We start from the raw sequence: 21,215 nt of genomic DNA on the forward strand, positions 1-21,215 counted from the left end.
TATATTTATTTAATGATGCTACTTTGAAAGTGATGCAGCAAAAAAAAAAAAAAAGTTTACACTGAAAATTGCATGACGGGGTGTTTAAGCAACACAGAATTTGCAATAAACTATAGGTCATTCTACTGCATTAAAATGTTATTTAGATGCTTAAATATTTTTGAGCTGACATACATTTGGTTTATGCCCATGTGCAGCTGCATGAAGAAGACCTGCCCTATTCCAGGCCGGATGGGGCGATGCCGAGTAGGCCTGTATGCATGGCACTGCTGGTGCTGCTGTCATCCCTGTTCAGGCCTTTACCGTCAATGACAGCTCGATTCAATACAGCAAATAGCATATTCGCCCTGAACTCATTATATGATGGTTTAAAACATAACATTCCTTGTTAATAATACTAAAGCATGTTTGCTTAAACCGAAAGCCACTTTCTAGATATATTTCACTTGCATCATGTCGCTAACAAGTCACTGCGGATTTTAATGGTAGTTACAAGTACACTAGATGATGTAGCATTTTTCTATACATGTAAGTTATTTATTATACGACGTAAATTACTGGCGGTGGCCTTAGAGGATGAGCTGATGAGTTTTATTAATTCCACTGCAATCCCACCCCTAAATACATCGAGATTGGACCGCATGCAATTCCAACATATATTTCCAAGATTATCACTATATATCTTATAGTCGTCACTCAATAAGTCCGTTATACCTGTAATCCATGTTTACTTGAAGATCTGTAACTCTTGTTGTTTAGATTGCTAGATAACGCAGATGGAGACTGTCTCTGTCATGTAGCTGAACCGGGTGTCAACATGTTTTGAGAATCTAGAAACGTCATCCTACTTCCGGTCGGTGGCGCACTGTGATTGGTTTATTTACTTTTGTCACCGAGATCCGTGTTTTATCATTGGTTAGTGAATAACCCCGACAAAATAGAGATGGGAGATATGATTCTTTTCAGGGAATCGGTTCTTTCAAACAGAACAACTCAACTCAACTCAACATCAACTTACTGATTCCGTTCGATTCGTAAACGAATCATTTAAATCCGACTCAGTCCGTTTCAGCAAAACATACGTGGATATTATGGAAAAATGCCAAGCGTTACTTAAGACGCTAAACGAATATGGTTATTGTATGCAGATATTATAGTTTTAGGAATCATTTGATCATTTAATATGTTAAGAGATAGCTAAAACGTCCTAGACACTATATTGTATAAGTATATAAAAAGTATATCTAGTTATGTAGTATATTAAGTATATCTCTGAATATCAAATATGTCTATGAAGATGTTTATAAACTCTATGCAGTACGCTACCTTTTAAAGGAAATGGTGAATAGTCCTATTTGTGAAATGATCAGTGTATACTAGAAAAAAATATTCTATTATTTATTTATTTTTCAGCGTTTGTTATTGAAAATATTCATGTATGTGTAATATTATGTAGAACAACAACGAAGAGATTTTAGCACAAACTGTCATTCTTTGATTTGGGCAGCATGGTCATAAGTTCACTTAGAAGCCTAAAGCGTCTAGCCATTCTTAATCTTTTAAGAAGTATCATCTTAATTCTATTCAAAGAAATCACAGCAGCAACTCTGGGAGAAACTGCATGATATCTCGATGACGATCTCTATCTAATTGGTTGGTACGCAAATCCTTATCAGTGATTGGAGGAATGTTGCTGTCAATCATAGGACCCGCCCCCTGAGTTCCTGACTGGTGCTGTCAGGAGCTGAGGTCAAGAGGAATAAGCATGGCCGCTTTGTTTAGAGGGTATCGGAATTTTTATAAAAGAAGCAATAAACATGTGGAGCTCACTTTGGGTATGTTGTTTCCTCATTAATTATCCATTGACAGACCAAGGGGGTTAAAGCGCCGCTAATGTTATTGCAAAGAGCAGTATGGAAATGTTTTTTTTTTTTCCATCTGTTTTGTTTTGTCAGTCTGCAAAATATGTGAATATGTATGAAGTATGCTTGGACATATATGTCAAAGCATATAAACAAACATTGTGCACAATAAGCAAGTCACTGTTTACTTTTTGAGGTTCAGAAATGTTGTGCAATGCATCTGGTGTTTTGGAGCTCATAGGTTACACTACAGTTAAAAAAATTGTTTTCAGCTGCAAACTATAAGCTAAATAATAAAATAAACTGTGTTATCAAATTAAATACACGTCCTAGCCTTCTCACCAGGTTCAGCTTTTGTCACCTCATTTAGTAATTTTAAATGTTTATTTTGTCTATATCAGTTTTTCTCTTAGAGTTCAGTTAGAGTTTTTCTTTAAACATCTGGATCTGTAAGGATATGAAGGTCTTTATAAGCAATTGATATTGAGGGTTAAGAAATCTTGCAAAGACTTCTCAATAGTGCTCAATGTGTTATTCCATGTATTCGATGTTATACTGACATTGATTTTTACAAAATTACTCCAGTAAGTCTCTGTTTTATAGACATAATAGGCTAAAAAAATCTTCTGTTGCCAGTTTCAGTGCACTCTTTGACTATCATAGCTTTCTGTGTCTATAGGGAGGATTTTATTTTACTGTAATTTATGATTTCTGTCTGTGTGTGGTTTTTCAGTATCCTGTAGATCAATGGCTTCCAAGACCCCAGTGGGTTTTATTGGACTGGGTAACATGGGGACACCTATGGCTAGAAACTTACTGAAGCATGGGTATCCTGTCATTGCTACTGATGTCTTCCCAGAGTCTTTCAAGGAGCTTCAGGACTCAGGAGCACAGGTATAAGTATCTGTTTCTCAAACAATGCGCTAAAACAAAATCTATCACCATCTTTCCTACATCTAGACTGTACAGTTCTGTGAATGAGGCTGTGCAAATAATTACCCTTGCTTGTCCTCCCAGATCCTGGATTGCCCTGCTGAAGTGGCTGATAAAGCTGACCGCATCATCACCATGCTACCGTCCAGCCCCAACGTCATTGAGGTTTACACAGGACCCAATGGCATACTTAAGTAAGTCCTTTCACATTAAACTCTCAACAGTGTTAAATTCGATACTGACTGAATTTTAACATATTGGAGAAACTGTTGTCCTACATTACCAAAATTAGTCTAAATTGGATATAAATCTGCACAGCATGCGTCTGTATTATTTATAATGATTAAGAATAGTTCAAGATTAAGGAGTTTCCACTGACTGTATGATTAGTACAAGTCTAGGCTTAATCTAGTAGTTCTTTTAAATCTTCCTTAATTCCAATAAATTCTGGTCTGTAGAAGGCAAATTTACAGACCCCAAACTTTTGAATGGTAGTATATAGTGCATTCATCATTTTTTCCAAATGAGATTAAATGAACTAATTTTGCATAATGTTTATTGAATATACAGTATATTATACAGCAATTTTAAATGTTTTATTGTTTACCTGCATGGCATGTTACCATTAACAAACATCAAAGAAGCATGAGCATGCAAATGTGTATAAAACATAAATCCGTGTATCATTCGATCATTCGTTTTTTGATTTAATATTGAAAGTAGAAAAATGAGAAAATGGCTCCTTTTTCATTTTTTTTTTTTTTCCGAAAAAACGAGAATTCAGCTTAAATTTACGTTTTTCGTTCATGGGTGGAAAAATGAATAAACAGCTTGAATATTCGATTTCTACACGTGGGCGGGAATTAAATGCCCCTTTCTGCTGATTGGTCAGCCGAAGATCAAACCGTGCCATCATCAGTTCTTCCGCAGTATCACGCAGCAGAATAATAGTCCTCCGCTGCTGCAGTTGTACGGATTAATAACCCATTTTATCAATTTCAAAAACGAATGATCGAATGATACACGGATTAACATAGGCCATAGTAACATGTCTAATTTGGATTTCGCAACAGGTTAGGCTCATTTGAATATTCCTGGGCTTCTTGTTATGATGATATTTAACATTGTTCTGTTTGATTTTGCACTCTTCTTTAAGGAAGGTAAAAAAAGGCACCCTTCTGATTGACTCCAGCACCATCGACCCTGCAGTGTCCAAAGAGATGGCCGTTGCTGCTGAGAAGATGGGAGCAGTGTTCATGGATGCTCCGGTGTCAGGAGGTATGACCGACCTGAAAACAACCTCTAATTACCATCTACTTAATAGGCGCTCAGTTTGGTTTAATGACTGAACTGTGTTCTCACTAAGGCTTTTATTGTGGTCAGTAGGTTCACAGATGTGCTGAACGTGTCTTGGATTGTCAGTTTTTATTTTGTACTCATTTTAATTTCCTGTACCTATAGAAGCTTGTTCTTATGGCTAATGCTCTACTCGCAGATAAGTTAGATATTGCAACACAAACTCTAGATGTTTAAATTCTGTAATTTCTGTTTTTTAATTTGTTTAAATTTATATGGAAATTTTAGTTCCTTTTAATGCACATTAATGATTGAATTTAGGTTTGTACTTGTTTACCTTAGTGTCAGAATAGCAGAATAATTTCCTGTAGAGTTAATTGAGACAAAGAAACCTACAATTATACAGAAACACAAACACACTCCCATTATATTATGCAGATTCTCTGGGAAGGCTCTGTGACAGGGCCTTTAATGGCCTGAGCCGTTATGGAGGACAGCGCTGTCAGTAGCTTTCACTTTGATGGAGCCGTAATGTTGGCTCTCCCAGTCCAGGGCCTTTCATGTAGATAAAAGGCCATAAAGAGCTGAGAAACTGCCCTGGACAAGCACATGTTTAAGATGCACAACTTGTGTGAGTGGGGAAACTCCTCAGGCATTAAAGGTTTGCTGGATGTATGTTTACTGATTGGCGTCTGTAGTGCAGACAAGATTTTAAAGAGCCTGTGTGTGGACTAGGCTATAAAAAAGTGAATGGGTGTATGTTCTCAAGCCCTTGGACTAGACTGTGATCTAATCCTTCTTTAACATTTTAGTGGTGAGGATTTACCATTTTCCTCAGATTATATCCTTTCCTTTTGGAGTTGAGACTTGTAACAAAAACTTTTTTTGGGGAAAAAGATCATAATGCAAAAAAAGCCCAAAATGTATTTGAGATTTAAAGAAATACTTCACCCAAAAAGAAAAATGTTATTATTCACTCAGCCTTTGCCATTCCGAACCATTATGATTTTTTCCCCCTATGGATTTTTTTTTTTTTTTTAAAGATTAATTTGGTCACTCTTTTCAATATAATGAGAGTGAATGAGGACTAAAAAGCACAAAGGTGACAAAAATATGTATAAAACTTGTGCACTTTATTCCAAGTCCTTGGAAACCATAAAATAGCTTGTTGTGGAGAAATGGCCAAAATTTAAGTCATTATTAATTTATTTATTCAGTATTTCTTCTTTTTTTCCCCAGTGCCTGTTTATTGCTATTGTACAGACAAGAGCAAATTCAATTTTAGAATGAACTATCCCTTTAAAACTTTTTGGGAGGGCAAATTTGGGGATTATTTTATTTTATTTTATTTTATTTTTGCAAAAAGTTATTGTTACAAGTCCAAGACCAATTCATTTGGCAAAAAAAGCTAAAGTCAGGTCAGATGTATTTTATAGACTCCATTAAAAGTAATAACATAAAAAAAAACACAACACTAAAAATAGGATGAAGCAGTCAACATTGAATAAATCCAAACACAGTACACGAAAACCGTAGATAATGACCTCTACATTAAGAGAGAGTTTATATTTATCAGTTGTGCGGGGCAACAGATAGTTTTTCATAGCCCAAATGATCACATTTTTATCAGGTCTATGGGGAGCATTTATCAGACCACATTACAAAACACAGCAGCACTAGTACTTAAATAAACAGTGTGTCCAGAAGGTGGCACTCCAGCCATCATGACGCCATTGTGTCTGTTCCCAGCAATCTCCCATCTCCTGTCCTCTCACATAAGCTCTCTGTTGTGGAAAGGAGAATTTGCATGTGTGTGAGATCATGTTATATTTTTTTGCAAGCTGATTTTCTTTTGATATAATTTTATACTCTCGGTTTTGAGTTTCTCTCTCTGTGCGTCACTAAGGTTTGGCACATCAGACTGTGTTTCTCAAATAATACACTCGTAAAATGACAAACAAACTCTCTGTCTCTCTCTCTTTGTCTTTTTTTGCGTAGATTTGTAATAAAATCAAAGGCAAAAACCTCACTGTCTGCTGTTGCAGAATTGGACCCACAACAAACCCCCGGCTAGCGTCACACGCTCTGAAATGTGGGGTGTGTGGCCATTGCCACGTCTAACAAGTGCTTGGCTAGTTAACAATAATTACCCACATTCCTCGGTTTTTGCTGAGATTGCGGCCACACTGTCGCTCACTCTCACTATGCAGCTCACGGTGGGAAAACTTTGGCTTTCTGTGCGAGAGAGCGTTTGTGTCACAGTTTTGTGTGGTGGGACTGGGTTAGATCTGGTTTTGTTGGGCCGTGTTGGTGCATTGCTCTCACGGTGTCTTAACCTCAAGTCAGAGCGGTATTTACTAATGTACGTGACTCATAATGTAAATTGTTCTAACGTGGTCACTTGCCATATTTGCTTTAAACAGTTAAACTCCCCTTTGTTTTCCTTGACTTAATTTTAGGCCATTTCTGAATGTGTGAAATTATCTTCTTTTCTTCACTCCTCTCATTTATTATCACTGATCTAACAGCCTGCATGCATGAGCCGTCTCGATGGAACAGCCTTCACCCTGCCTTCACCCATCAGGCCCATATGTAGATCAGCGCTAATAAAGGAGAAAATGACAATCTCTGGCTTTCAGATGGTCCTTTCAAAATGCATTAGAAGTTTAAAGTGAAATATTTCTGTGTCAAGTCCCTCGCGTGACCAAACAGGCTTAAAAAGAATATTTAGATTTTATTATTAAATGATTGCTTTAGTCAGATCAGTTTTGACTATTAAATATTATTGGGCTTTTTTCATCCGTTTTCTTACATTTTCATACTTAGCAATGATGTCTCATGCCTAAAAGTTTATTGTAGGTACATCTATGCCAATTTTATTGATATACTGAAAATTAACATACGTATTATGTTATTGTTACAAACTATTATTATGGCATATATAATAATAAAAAGGGCTGCCATTTTTTTAAATATATCCTTATTTTACTTTTAATAACAACCATTTACAACAATAGACAAAATGTTCTCTTATTACATAATAAATCAGAAATTAGTTGCCAATCCATACAACTAATAAAACATAAACTGATTTATATAATATGTGTAATAAATTCAGTTTCTGTCTGATTTCTTTCTGAATTATTTTATTATGATTATTATTTTATTATTTATAATTTTTTCATATATATATATATATATATATATTTCTGTGCTTTTTCTCGACATATTCATAAACAGATACACATACACATTATACACATTTTATATATATATATATATATAAAATAATTTCAAATGTGTTTATAATGGAATAACCTTTTGAACCAAGTTTCAGCATAAATAGCGTGATAAATAATAAATGTGTGAATCTGATAAGAGTTTTCATGTTTTATAGCTGCAGTGTTAATGAAGTCAGTTACATTGTTAGCTGATAGCATTAACATTTCTCACTCATAACTGTAGCTTGGCTATCCTGATGGGACAGCAGATGCCCCTTCACAATAGAAAATCTGGGTTTTAGATTGACCCGAAACAAGATCACTCATGGAGAGGTGGGACCCCAGATATGTCCTAATGTAGATCAGCTTTCCCTGTGCTGTTTTTGGACACTGTGAGCGCGCTCATTAATATCTCTGCCCTCTGTCGGCCGGAGCAGAAGGGTGAGGAAGAGACTGCCTGATAGATAGGTGAGTGACAGAGGAATTAGCATAACAAGATCCTCGCTGGGAAGGCCAGGGACTGGGAGATGTGTGTGAAGGGGGTGGACGATGTCTGTCCTGAACTCCAGATGGAAACAGACCCATAGCAGCTGTCTAGCCGGGACTTTTATTGCACTGTGTGTGTGTGTTTATGATGTTGAGTCTGACCAGGAAAGAATTATCAGATATTATGATATAAAGCGATTTAAAGACTTCAAATTAAGATTTTAAGACCTGTTTTTTAATGTCGATATAGTCTGAAGTGTAAATGATAGCTGCACTAAGAAGTGAATGAAAAGCTGTCCATCATTTTCCAGTGTCATCTGGTATGCACTTATGCCCCCTGTCGAGGAGCTGTCATTCAAAACCCCCCTCTCCCACTTTAAACAGTCACTGTGGCTCCCAAAATTGTGTGTTTGTGTGTAAATGTGTGTACCCGTCATCCACAAGATGAGTGTTGTTAAGCAGCTTTTAAGTCCTCAATTATGGATAATTTTAAAATGCTGATGATGGTGCTATTCAAGGAACATGTGTGCATGTGTGAAGAGCCGCTAATCAGCATCCTTAGGAGCCGATATATTAATGGCTCCTGGCCTGGGGGATCATTGATTCCAGATCATTCTTCACTTGTTGTCCACACTCAAAGGGACCATGCGGGTGAGGATGGGGGTGACGAAGGCGGTGATTAAAAATCCTACTTATCTGAATGATGAAGATAATATGTGCAAGACTCTCTTGTGACCGTGTGAAGGTTTGCGTTTGTTTGTGTGTGGCGGCTCGTAAACTCTTTTGCCTCTGTGAACCTGTCAGTACGCCACATTAGGGCTGCTGGCGTAGAAACTATTAATCTGTGTGAAGTTCTCATGTGTGTGTGTGTTTTTATATATGCAGAAAGAAGTGTATTAAGTTTGCTTGGTGTTTTAATTTGTCTGAGAAAATATCTCCTTTTGGTCGTAATTATAGGTTTAGCCACATGAAGCTAGTAAATATGTTTGTTCCTGTTACACTAGTAAGAATGTTCCCATTGCATCAAAAACCAAAAAAAGTTTCTTAAAGGCACAGTTCATCCAAAAATGAAATCTCTGCCATCATTTGCTCACTCATAGCGTGTATGGCTTATTTTTCTTCTGTGAAACACAAAAGAAGATAATTTTGAAAAATGTGTCAGTAGGGCTGTATGAATTAATTGAAATAAAACCGAAATTGTTATTATGGCTTAGTGCGATTATCTAATTGCAAAGGTTGCGATTTAATTAAGTATATACATGTGACATGTGAAGCGCCATGCTGTGTTCGTTTACACGCAAGCAGCTCATGATACAGTAAATGCTGCTCCTCGAAATCTTCATCTCTGCATCTTCTCTGAGTTTAGATCGCTTATGATGTGCATAGGACACAATTACACCAATGGTCTTCTCAAACTTGTAACCAGAATCATATAAACCAACTGTTGCCAACAAAACAGAAGCTTTATGGTCTCTCTGCGTTTTAAATACAATACAAATATTTAAAGCCATAAATATTATTATTATTATTGTAATTTTACAGTTGTACACTCTTAAAAATAAAGGTGCTTAAAAGGTTCTTCCCAGCGATGCCATAGAAGAACCATTTTTGGTTTCACAAAGAACCATTCAGTCAAAGGTTCTTTAAAGAACCATCTCTTTCTTACCTTTTTATAATCTGAAGAACCTTCTTTCGCCACAAAGAAACTTTTGTGAAACAGAAAGGTTCTTCAGATGTTAAAGGCTCTTTATGGGACCATTTAGACAAAAAGGTTCTTCTATGGCATCGTGAAGCACCTTTATTTTTAAGAGTGTACTGTAAAATAAATTATTATTAACATTATTACAATAACTATTACAATAGTAATATTTCTTATTTTGTTTTATCTTATCTTGTAGTAGTAGTAATAATAATAATAATTTTATTTTTGTATTTTTTTTGTATTTACCTGGAGAGTTTTTTTTTTATCAAGCTTTATATCGCAATCTTAAAATCACAATTAATGGTAGAATATTTATATCAAAATTATGACAGTTAGATTTTCCCCTAGATTGTGAAGCTTTATGTGTCTGTTTTTTTTTTTTTTTTGGTCTGTTGAGCGTTGTTTTGGACCCGCATTGAATTTTATTGGACAAAAACATCTTTAAAATATCTTCTTTTGTGTTTCACAGAAGAAAGTAAGTCATACAGTTTTGGAACAACATGAGGGCAAGTAAATTATGAAAGTTTTTCGTTTTTAGGTGATTTCTGTAAATTTTCAGTGTAGCATGAGAAAACTAAATTGCCTCATCAAAACTCCTGAGTTTAAGGAGTTTAGGTGGCATGAAGACTGTATGCATTTACTGGCCTGATTATCCAATATCGACAAATATAGCTTTGATCATAAACCAAATCAATCATTGACATCCTCTGATATAGTGCCTATTTTATCGAGGTTTGCCTAATGTTTTTACAGCAGTGTTTCTGGTATTGGAAACACAATAAGAACGGTTCCTAGAATGTTCTCTCGAGATCTCTTTAATGCCCTGCCAGCGCAGTCGTTTAGAGAGACAATCGCTTTTAAATCCCTATTGTCTGTTTGCGATCAATGTTGGTCTTTTTACAGTCAAAAAGAAAGTTATTGATCAGCTCAGGAGGATAGCTGATAGATCGCAAAAAAGGACAAGTGAGTTTGTGTATGCATCTGGTAGGGAGGGCTGAAAAAAAACTGATTTCGTCATCTAGAGTCTTTATTACTGTCAGCAGTTCTATAGGCTTGTAGAAAGACGACAAGAGGTTTGCATGGGGTTTTTATTTACACACAATAAAGGCTCTGAGATCTACATGCTCGATGAGGTGGTTTAAGCGCCACCGTCTCGCTTTGCCTGGGAAAAGAGGCTCATATCCACAAATGTAGTTTAATGTAACGTTGCCACTAATGAAACGTTTCGGTGTTTTAAAAAGCGCTTACAGCCTTAAGTGGCTTTTTCTGAGTGTTTAAGATGCTGGAAAGAGAGTTTGTGGTACCTGACACCACAAACAACTGCGTACATCTCCGTCAGAGTTCACGTCCATGTGGGTTTCTTCATTATATTTTTGCTGTTATAGATTTAGTCTTTTAATCTAATGTAGATTTGATTTTGTACTTGTTTATTGAGTAGTTTAGCTTTCCTGATTTGGGTTTTCAACTACTAATAAGAGCTACTCAGGTCAGCTTAACACGTTTTACCTTTTTAAACCCATTTCACACATTTTTGTGCAAAAATTGTGGAAATGGAGTAGATCTAGATTAGATTAGATAAGATTAGGCCTAATGATAAGTGTGGGATCATCAGTTTTTTATTTTTATTTTGCAATGATAACTTTTATATCTCTTATTAAATGATTGAATAAATACACAAATACATTAAAATGTAACCAAAATATAGATTTCAGTTGACATTATTTTATTTTTTCACAATATGAAAACTAACATTGCCTGAGACAAATACATTGGTCGCAGAATGCTGCATTTGACCAATTAGAATCATCTTTTGATTTTGGTATGTTTTTTTTTTATGCTTTGGCCCTGTCTGCATTTTCATATTGCTCTTGCATTAACTTTCCATGCATTACTATTAGCATTGTAAATGTGTTAATGTGATGTCTTCATTAAATGTGATAAACCAGTTTAATTTAAAAAGTGTGCAAATTGTTTTTGAAGTAAAAAAAGGGAAATGACAGACGTGCTGAGCTAATGAGAGAATTATTGATGACGGATAAGTATGGCTAAAATCAATACAGGGGAAGTCATAAAGTCTCTCTTTTCCTTTCTCTCTCTCTCACTCTTTCTTTATCTCTGTTTCACTCTATCTATCTTGCATCAGCTCTTTTCTCGTAGTCTTTAATAATTAACATTATTAGCTTCTCAGTATAAACAGCCTATTCATTAGTGTTGACACACACAAACAGACCACTCACCTCAAAGCACATGCCTTTTTTCTAGCTCATGTTGTATCCAGTGTGTAATATAAATTTGGATAAATTGGATCGTGTTTGTGTGTTTATTTATGTGGATATTAGGGATTTCAGTGCAGCAGATGAGGTTTTAGTCTTTAAAAAAAATCTGGCCAATTTGATTGCTTTAATTGCATTCTAATCGGGCAAATCCCCAGACACACATATCTATGTCAGCAGCATTAAAAGCACCCCTCCCATGTAGAACATGGCACGCTTTAACGTGATTGGCCACGCTTGGTCCTCTTCAGGCGTGGCGCTTAATTGAACATGATAAAGTGTAAAGTTAATTACCCCTTAGAGCTGTCACTCATACCCCAGGGGGCGTGTTCACTTAGGGGGAGGAGTGTCGCTTTAGGCACAGCTGTCATACGCAAGTCTATGTGTTTGTGGGGAGGAGGACAATGGGTCCTTGTCCTCAGAGAGTTGTGAAGGATGATTTGGACAATCGGCTTTTAAAGGCAAACACTCAAATGTTGTCCCGCTGGTGCCAGACAGCTTATTAATACCCTCCTCTGCCCCAAAACACACACACACAAACACACACATTGTTGACTAAATCCTGACCTGCTTAAGGTAAATAATTATTTTTTTATAATGCTCCTCAGCTGTATAATAATTGTAAAGAGGAAATGATGATAACATCATAAAAAAAAAACTTTGGATCTTTGAACATGTCATATGCTAGTAAAATTGTTTTGTTGTTGCTGTTGTTGTTGTACCATGTTGACATTTGCCATAATACACTTTGAACTACTTTGGAGTAAGATGTAAATACCATAAATTAATATGGTTATAGATTTATTTTATTTTATTTTTTAGTACTTTGACATAACCATCTTGATGCCATCATTATAATGGTACCACCACAGCACTTGCAAATATACACACTGAAAACTGACATTTAGTGATTCTGAGTACCTTTGCAATGATTTTTAAAGTCATGACTGTGTTCTTTTCAGGTGTTGGTGCAGCCGGTCTGGCTAAACTCACCTTCATGGTGGGTGGAGTCGAGGAGGAATTTAATGCTGCTCAGGAGCTACTCACCTGTATGGGAGCAAATGTAGTGTACTGTGGCCAAGTGGGAAGTGGACAGGTAAATACACACAAACATGAATGTCCTTTAGCCTGTAATCAATTATAAATTGTAGTAAAGAGATGGTGTCGTCAATGGAACTTCAAAATCCCCTTTCACAGAGATTCTAGAAAAAAAATGTGATAATTTGTCCCAGGATCGTTTGAGTTTGGTTCATTCACACTTACAGTGATTTTCTGGAATCTGTGTGTGCGTTCATACACATCCCATAAAGATCGGTTAGGGCTAGAAGGGATACAGCTACGGCCGCCAGAGCTTATTGGGTATGCGCACATCAATATTGCGTAATTTTTGACACTCGGAACAACAATAATTACTGTATTTGCATTATTGTAAGGGACAGGTATAGGGCTGGGGTAGGATGTAGTCATTAATAAAACAGAATGTGATAGCAAATTTACTTTATTGTTATTTTCTGGCCATAGCTGTATCCCTTTTAGCCACAACCGTAAAGATCCCATAAACACACGTTAGTCAGTCAAGTCACCGTTATTTATACAGCGCTTTTTATAATGCAGATTGTGTCAAAGCAGCTTTACAGTATTAAAAAAGGGAAATAGTGTGTTGAAATAGTGTGCCGTTCTCCTCTGGCCAGACTTGACCAGCAGTTTATTTCTAGGTTGCAACAAAGTCAGATTGTGCAGAGGACGTCACATCCTGTTATGTGACTTGTACCGTTCCACTAAGCTGGAACTATCTCAGCTTCAGCGCGGATAGTGAGGAGCTCCCTTGTCAGTTCCTTTACAGTTTGCAGAGATTTGTTTTGTTGTGATTGTTGATCTGCATTTAATTCTCCCGGTCAAAGAATCGCACGTCGTTGTGATGACACGCGCATCCTCACTACGACGCATTCTCTACGGCATTGGTTCTTCCTTTTGTTCACACAGGGCTCAATCCAGGACTGATACCAGCAATGTTACTAGGTCCCCATCCCAGGACGTGTCTGCGTTCACACAGAAGGCACTCTTTCGACTTTATGGCATTTTTCCGGGATCAACACTCTGTGTGAAAGGGGTTAAAGACTTCACTTTTTTTTTTTGCAATCATACCATGTTCTAAAATGCCCAAGATAGTGTTTTTTCAGTATGCTCTGTTAGAACACATTAATAGATATTGTTGTCTGTTAATGGGCTCATATTCCTCCTATAATTTTCATATTTACGTTTTTCAGGTCAATTTTATCACCCTTTGAAACAATCCATGCTGAAATGGGCCACAAAATCTGTTAAGAGCGGTCTAAAATGATCAGAGCTCGTTAAAAAGTTAAATTTTGCAGCGCATTTTAAATACTGGCAAACTTTTTCCTCATTTTGCTTTTATATTATTAGTTTTTCTGCCATTTCAGAATAAAAGCATGATAAGCATCTATCCTGTGTCAAGTGTCTGAAATGCCTTTGACACTAGTAGGTGACAGCAAGTGTCTTTGACGTGTAAATGTAATGTGTTGATTTGCTCATCTGTTATGTCCAAGTTGCTGTAGCTTTGTTATCATAAATGCTCATTTTTAACCCACTAAGTTCTGAAAGTTACAGTATGTATTTATAGTATCCTAAAAAGATTTGGTTATTCATGATATGACCTATTTAAGGAACACACTAAGCACTATGTGGTGCATAACAAATTCCTTATGTACTGTCGATAAAAGGTTACTGCAAAATCTTTAAATTAAATTACTTCTGTGGCTGAACTGATGTTTTGCAATTTTCTCTTTCAGGCAGCAAAAATCTGCAACAACATGCTGTTAGCAATTGGCATGATTGGTACAGCAGAGACCATGAACCTTGGAATTAGGTGAAGATGTTTGTGTGTGTGTGTGTGTGTGTGTGTGTGTGTGTACTGATATATATGGTTTATGAGGACACAAATGTGTATAATGATGACATGGGTACTACAGCATAAACATGGTTTATGAGGACACTTCCTGCAACCCCGTAAAACAAAAGGCTTAAAAAGCATACAAAACGGTGTTTTGTGAAATTCAAAAATTGCCAGTAGTTTTCTGTAAGGGGTAGGTTTAGGTGTAGGGTTGGTGTAGGGCGATAGAAAATACAGTTTGTTTGTACAGTATAAAAACCATTACGCGTATGGAGAGTCCCCATAAACCACAAATGCAAGTGTGTGTGTGTGTGTGTGTGTGTGTGTGTGTGTGTGTGTGTCTGAGTGAGAATGAGGCTGCTCTCTAGCTCAAAAAATTAGAAAAAAGCATTAAAAAAGTAGTTCATATGTAGCCTGCTCTAGTTTCAAACTGCCACACGATTGCTTTGTATAAGAAAGACTGAAATGTAAAGGGGTCATGCCATGACTTGTTTATTATTTAAATAAGAAAAAAAAAGTAGAATAAGGTTCACTCCACTTATTAGTACATATATTCGCAAAAAATACATATATTTGCAAAAATTATTTTCTTTTTATTTTGACCTTCTGTCTGAAAAGCTTTGTTTAGTGCCGTGGCTTTAACTGCTTTCACTGAAAATCTTGCTATCTGCTGTAGCTTTCAAATTTCATTTAATTTTTTCGGCTCATTCACTGTGCAACAGTGATGATAGACACAATTGAGTGTGTTGTAACTGATCATCATATGCTGTTTTTTTAAGATAAAAGGAGTTAGTTCTTATTTGATTGTGTTTAAAAATATGTAGGCAATATCTTTTCTCTTCTTATTATTACTTCTTTTTTAAATATATGTTAAAGTGAGAAGAGGGGAAAATTATATTAGAGCGTATTGCTTGTCAGTGTTGCTTGCAAATACAGCTTAATAGGTTGGATTCAACAGATTTAACATATTCTTCATACATACGAGATATGTATTCATATTTGCTTGAATGCAGTCTCAGAATCTAGTGCGCATGAAGCGATGTCATCCCTCTTCTCTGGGATATAAGGAGCGTGTAGGCATCTGCACATACTCATATGCACTTATACAGACTCATTTAGATGCCTTGGGTTCCTGGCTGTCATAAATCTCCCATGCTGCACTGCAGCCTGTCCTCTCATGCAGCAAACTGCACATAGAAAATGTAAAGAGGATGTGTGTTTGACTTATTTGAAGATATTATGATTTTCTCTTTCAACTGGAAAGCAAATGGGTGCTTGGGAGAAATAATTAATCTCTCACTAATGGAGAATTACCAGTAGGTTTTTCCACCTTTCCTGTAGTATCTTTTGTTCTTTCAGTTCTTACTTTCATTTTTACAACTTTCGTTGAATTTGGGACAAAATTGGGCCTAAAATGTAAAGGAAAAAATGTATGTATGTATGACATGTATTTATAAGGATATACATAGATGTGTGTGTACTTTTATTCTTCATGTCTTTTGAAGCGAAAAGCTGCACATTTTTAAGAAACAAAACAATTTTTAAGGGTTTTTTATCTTCATTAAGCTCATATTAATTGGAGCTTACAAATTTTCCTGCCCTGTTGCCAAAATTGGGAACATCTACATTTGAAACATATTCAATTGAATTCAATTTCACAAACATTAAAATTAAAATCTGTCAATAAATTCAATATTGAGTTGCGATTATGTCGAGAAATCTGTTTTAAAAGAGTAATGGGACACCAACTTGTACCCTCTTTGTTGAAAAATACCCTTTTCTTCATTTTCTTCCCAACGAGTGCTGGAGAAAAAGTGTCCCCAATAGACAGTTATCTCCCCTCTCGCTCTTTCTCTTTCTCTTTCTCTCTCTCTCTCTCTCTCTCTCCATCTATCTTCACTTATGCATGCATATGTGGCTGTCTACTCTTTAAAACCAGCAGCTACAACCGAGAATGAGCCGGATTTATTTATTTTTTTTAACTATGCAACATACATACGATTGAGAGGCTTTGGAAGTTCATCCACCACACAAGCACCCTCACACACACAGCCTGTGTCAAGATGTTTAAAAAGATAATTGACATTTGGTAATAAACTCGTTTGTTGCCTCTTAAAGACATTAATAAAATTGTGGCCTGTGTGTGTTTGCTTATAAGACTATGTGTTTATAATATTGAAAGCACCAGGGTTTGATGAAGATGAAATGAGAACAAGAAGCATAGTGTATAAACATAAGTCTTTAACAAAATGGGCCCCCGTTCTAATTCAGTGATCAAACATCAAACGCCTCTAGTTTATTTCCTCCTTTCCTTTTTCTTTAACTGTAATTCACTCATCCTGTTTAACTAGACTCTCACATCTGTTTTCCTTTCCCTCGCTACTGTGGTATTAACCTGCACACACTTCACACTCGATTTCATCAGCCAAATCTTCACAAGTATCCTTTGAAAGTGTCTCTTTCATGTAAATTTGATGTGTAAATGCTTTGGATAATATCCATAGGAGCAGAATGAGGGCTATACAAAATGACGTTTAGCATTTTAATAGTGAAGGCGCCTCCCCTTCATGCACACACACTCGTTTCTTGTGCCGAGAGAGTGATTTGTGTTGTAGCAGAGAAGCCAGGTTGCAGTTGAGGCGGTAACCTTTTCAGTCACCGACTCAAAACGTGTGTGTGTGTGAGCTGGGGGAAGGAGGGGACGATGTTGAACATATGTCACCGGTTGTCCCCAAGAGACACAGACATAAAGGGGGAAAGTAAGGGAGCAAGAGAGAATGGGAGATTGATACGGGGTCAGTCAATGGGCTGTTTACAGACATTAAACCCCCCAAAAACAACTGTCAAATGACAGCGCCGCTCACAAACACACACACATTATTGAGATTAAATTTTCCAAAACAGTCTGTAAAAACAGGCAGTGTGGGATGGAGGGATGGAATAATAGAAAGGGGAAAGAAATAGACTTTTTATGCACAGCCGTGTGTCCTTGTCTCTTAATTATTGCATAGACTTATAAAAGTCGTGGTGCGTGTGAGTGTATATGAAGGCGCGGCCCCCTGAATGAGAGACAGGTGGAGTTACTGTTTAACTGCCCTTAAACACTCATCATAGTTTAATAGACATAAAAAAGCTAAAAAGCACACTTTACTGTCTCACCACCGCTGCCGCTCCGGCGTGAGTGCGCACGCACACGCGTGTGTCGAGGCGCTCTTGATGTGGTCATATTTATGTTCTTGTTAAAGCAAGAGACGGCAGCTTTTTGCCCAGTTACACATCATCCTCAGATTTCCCTCTTTTTCCCTCTTCTCTTAATCTTCCTTTTGTTTCAAAATGGCTTTTTGTCAACTGCCACCTAATTCTTTTTTGTCTCCGCAAATAGTGCTAGTTGACGTTTTTGTTTTTTATTAGTTTGTGTCAGTAATGTGACTCTATTTTGTTCTAGCTATTGATTTATTCTAATATACAGGGAAAATGCTATTCATAAATAAAAATGCCATTGAAATGTTTTTCTACTTTAAGCATAGTTTTAGTTTCTTACTAAATTTAACATTTATTTTGATTTTTTAGGGGGCATGAAATCAGAAATGTCAGGGTGAGATGACTGTCCTGATATCATGATGAATAAGAAAGTAATTCTTGACTACTCTCCTGATAAAATAGTTTGACAACATTTCTGAATATTTTGTAGAAAAAAAAATTAACAAAACTATTATTATTTGAAAAGGTCTTGTGTTTTCAGATAGTTTGACCTTTTGTCATAAGCCAAGTCTAGTTCAGATTTAAAAATGCCATGTTTAGTGACTCCCCAAAAACATATTTAATATAATTATGTAATATAATAAATATTACTAATTAAGTAAAATTCATATATTCAAAAGTGGGTCCCACTTTATATTAGGTGGCCTTAACTACTATGCACTTACATTTAAATTAACCATTTGCACTTATTGTGTACATGTTTTTTAAAAATACCTGCATGTAATTACATCTGTAATTAATTTCTGTAATTACATTTATAATTACTCTGTCCCATCCCTTACACCTTAACCCACCCTTAAACCTACCCAAACCACCAAACCTGTCCCTAACCTTACCCGTATTCCACCTCGATAGCAGCAGAAGTGTTTTGCAATACAATATGAACACAATAAGTACATTGTTCTTATTTTTTGAAGTAAGTACATAGTAGTTAAGGCCACTTAATATAAAGTTGGACCCAAAAGTGTTTTATAATGTATTCAGACAGTATGCTGTTATCTACACGTTTTCTACAATACAAAATTAATACTATTTTTTCACAATTTTATTAATGTCTTTAAGAGGCAACAAATATCATAGTTTATTACCAAATATCATTTGAAGATTTAAAGGTGAGCTCTTTTGACTAAAAAACTAAACAAGCACCTAACTAGGCCCTAGCAACTATACATCTATCATCATGGCAGCAGCTTGCTTCAGAAAATGTCACAATCTTTGTGTTGTTTGCTGTCTTGTCAGTATTGTTCTATTATACGGTGTTATTTGGGTGCACATTCGTTTGTAAAGCAGCAAGGCCCATTTCACTCAGATCTACTTTAAATGCAGGACTGAAATCACCCTGGTTTCTCTTATAGGGGGACAGATTGGTGGGGGCGAGTTAATAAGACAGCTGGTTGTGTCAGAGTTTTATTACCCCTGCATTTGTGTGGGGGACAACAAGCGGGAGAGTGGAAAATGATGAACTGCAGCTCCTGTTAAATATCAATACTGTATTATCCAGGCCTGCTTTCCACTTAGGGATGATCTGGTCATGAGCCTAAAGGTCAGCACTCTGTCTGACCTCTGTCCTTTGACCTGTCTCTCTCTCTTTTGATCAGACTGGGTTTGGATCCAAAGCTGCTGGCGAAGATTCTGAACATGAGTTCAGGACGATGTTGGTCCAGTGACAAGTATAACCCCGTCCCAGGTGTCATGGAAGGAGTGCCCTCAGCAAATAACTACCAGGGAGGCTTTGGCACAAAGCTAATGGCTAAAGTAAGTGGAAGCATTCTTCTTTTGATCACATTTATTTATTTATTGACACCAAGTCTAAATGATTTTAAGGCGAAACTGTAAAAAAAAAACGTTGTGTTCTTAGGATCTTGGTTTTGCTCAGGATACGGCGACCAGTACCCAGACCCCAATTCCTCTTGGTTCTTTGGCACACCAGATCTACCGTGCGATGTGCGCTCGTGGCTACTCTAACAAAGACTTTTCCTCCGTCTTCCAGTTTTTAAGAGAGGAGGGGGTGTAGTAGGTCCATTGGAAGTGACCTTAACTCTATGCGAGAAACGGACATTATGACTGGCCAGTTTATTATTGATATGCATGTGCGTATATTTTCAAAGGGATGTTACAGGTATGTTGAAGCTAATGAGTGAAGCTAGCATTGAGAGTCCGATGCCTCTCTTAGGTTGTTGCCAGATTTTGACATTCAAAACTTTGCAGAGCCGTTTTTAACTATGACCGGTTCAAACTGTTACTCAAGCTTGCTTACTTCACACATTTACCTGCAAATGTTTACAGTCATTCTTTTCCACTTTGAGCCAGTAATTTGAGCCAATATTGATTTTAGGTCCTGATCAGATGCTGCTAGAAATGTTTATGGATCCATATGACATACCTCATCTGTTTCAGTTGTGCTTAAACTGAATCGAAACTGTGAAACATTTTACAAAGAAGTAGTAGGTCCCTTGTTTTTCTGGAATAGTTACATTAAAAGAATAGTTCACCTAGAAATAAAAAAAAATGCTGAAAATGTACTATTCCTCAGGCCATCCAAGATGCAGATGAGTTTGTTTTTTCATGGGAACAGATTTGGAGAAATTTAGCTTTACATCACTTGCTCACCAGTGGATCCTCTGCAGTGAATGGGTGCCGTCAGAATGAGAGTCCAAACACCTGATAAAAACATCACAGTAATCCACAAGTAATCCACACAACTTCAGTCTATCAATTAATATCTTGTGAAGTGAAAGGCTGTGTTTGAAACAAATCCATTAAGTTTGAAACAAACAAATACATCAATCCATTAAGAGGTTTTATCTTAAAACCGTTGCTCCTGGCTAAAAAATAAAAGAGTCCTATGTCCATAATTTTGCTTTCTCCATTGAAAATCTGAATCAAGAGAGAAATATCAAACACTGTTTACAAGCAAAAACAGTTCTAAACAAATATATCAGTGGAAAAGGCAACACAGGATGACTTTTTCACTGGAGGAAGCATTATTATGGATTATGGACTTGTATTTTGGCCTGAAGCAACAGTTTAAAGTTAGCAGTTTAAAAACGCCTTAATTATGGATTTGTTTATTTAAACAATGTACACACAGCTTTTCACTTCACAATTTAATAACTGATCGACTGGAGTCGTGTGGATTATTTGTGGTTTATAGTGGTGTTTTTATTAGCTGTTTGGACTCTCATTCTGACGGCACCCATTCACTGCAGAAGATCCATTGGTGAGCAAGTGATGTAATGCAAAATTTTTCCAAATCTGTTTCAATAAAAA

At 36.5% G+C, this 21,215-nt stretch overlaps 2 protein-coding genes across 3 annotated transcripts in view; one reads left to right on the forward strand and one right to left on the reverse strand.

The window, feature by feature from the left end:
• LOC107654695 (tax1-binding protein 1 homolog A-like) overlaps window positions 1-829 on the reverse strand; it is a 4,972-nt gene extending 4,143 nt beyond the window's left edge. For both annotated transcript variants that reach the window (XM_016441885.1, XM_016441884.1), the window contains exon 1: window positions 715-829. The gene's annotated coding sequence lies outside the window, so the exon portion shown is untranslated. The remainder of the gene's footprint in view (window positions 1-714) is intronic.
• Window positions 830-1,716: 887 nt separating this feature from the next.
• LOC107654770 (3-hydroxyisobutyrate dehydrogenase, mitochondrial-like) lies at window positions 1,717-20,475 on the forward strand. The gene is made up of 8 exons (XM_016442016.1): window positions 1,717-1,835; window positions 2,596-2,756; window positions 2,880-2,989; window positions 3,952-4,073; window positions 12,736-12,869; window positions 14,584-14,660; window positions 19,544-19,700; window positions 19,804-20,475. The coding sequence occupies exons 1-8, from the start codon at window positions 1,766-1,768 to the stop codon at window positions 19,957-19,959; spliced, it is 987 nt and encodes a 328-aa protein (XP_016297502.1). The 5' UTR covers window positions 1,717-1,765; the 3' UTR covers window positions 19,960-20,475.
• The last annotated feature ends 740 nt before the right edge of the window (window positions 20,476-21,215 follow it).

This window comes from Sinocyclocheilus anshuiensis, unplaced genomic scaffold (genome assembly GCF_001515605.1).
Source record: "Sinocyclocheilus anshuiensis isolate Anshui unplaced genomic scaffold, SAMN03320099.WGS_v1.1 scaffold195, whole genome shotgun sequence".
NCBI lineage: Eukaryota > Metazoa > Chordata > Actinopteri > Cypriniformes > Cyprinidae > Sinocyclocheilus > Sinocyclocheilus anshuiensis.

Coding starts and splice junctions, on each gene's coding strand:
- LOC107654770 (XM_016442016.1), top strand. CDS start 1,766: ATGGCCGCTTTGTTTAGAGGGTATCGGAATTTTTATAAAAGAAGCAAT. Junction 1,836..2,595: donor ACATGTGGAGCTCACTTTGG/GTATGTTGTTTC, acceptor GTGGTTTTTCAG/TATCCTGTAGATCAATGGCT. Junction 12,870..14,583: donor GCCAAGTGGGAAGTGGACAG/GTAAATACACAC, acceptor TTTCTCTTTCAG/GCAGCAAAAATCTGCAACAA.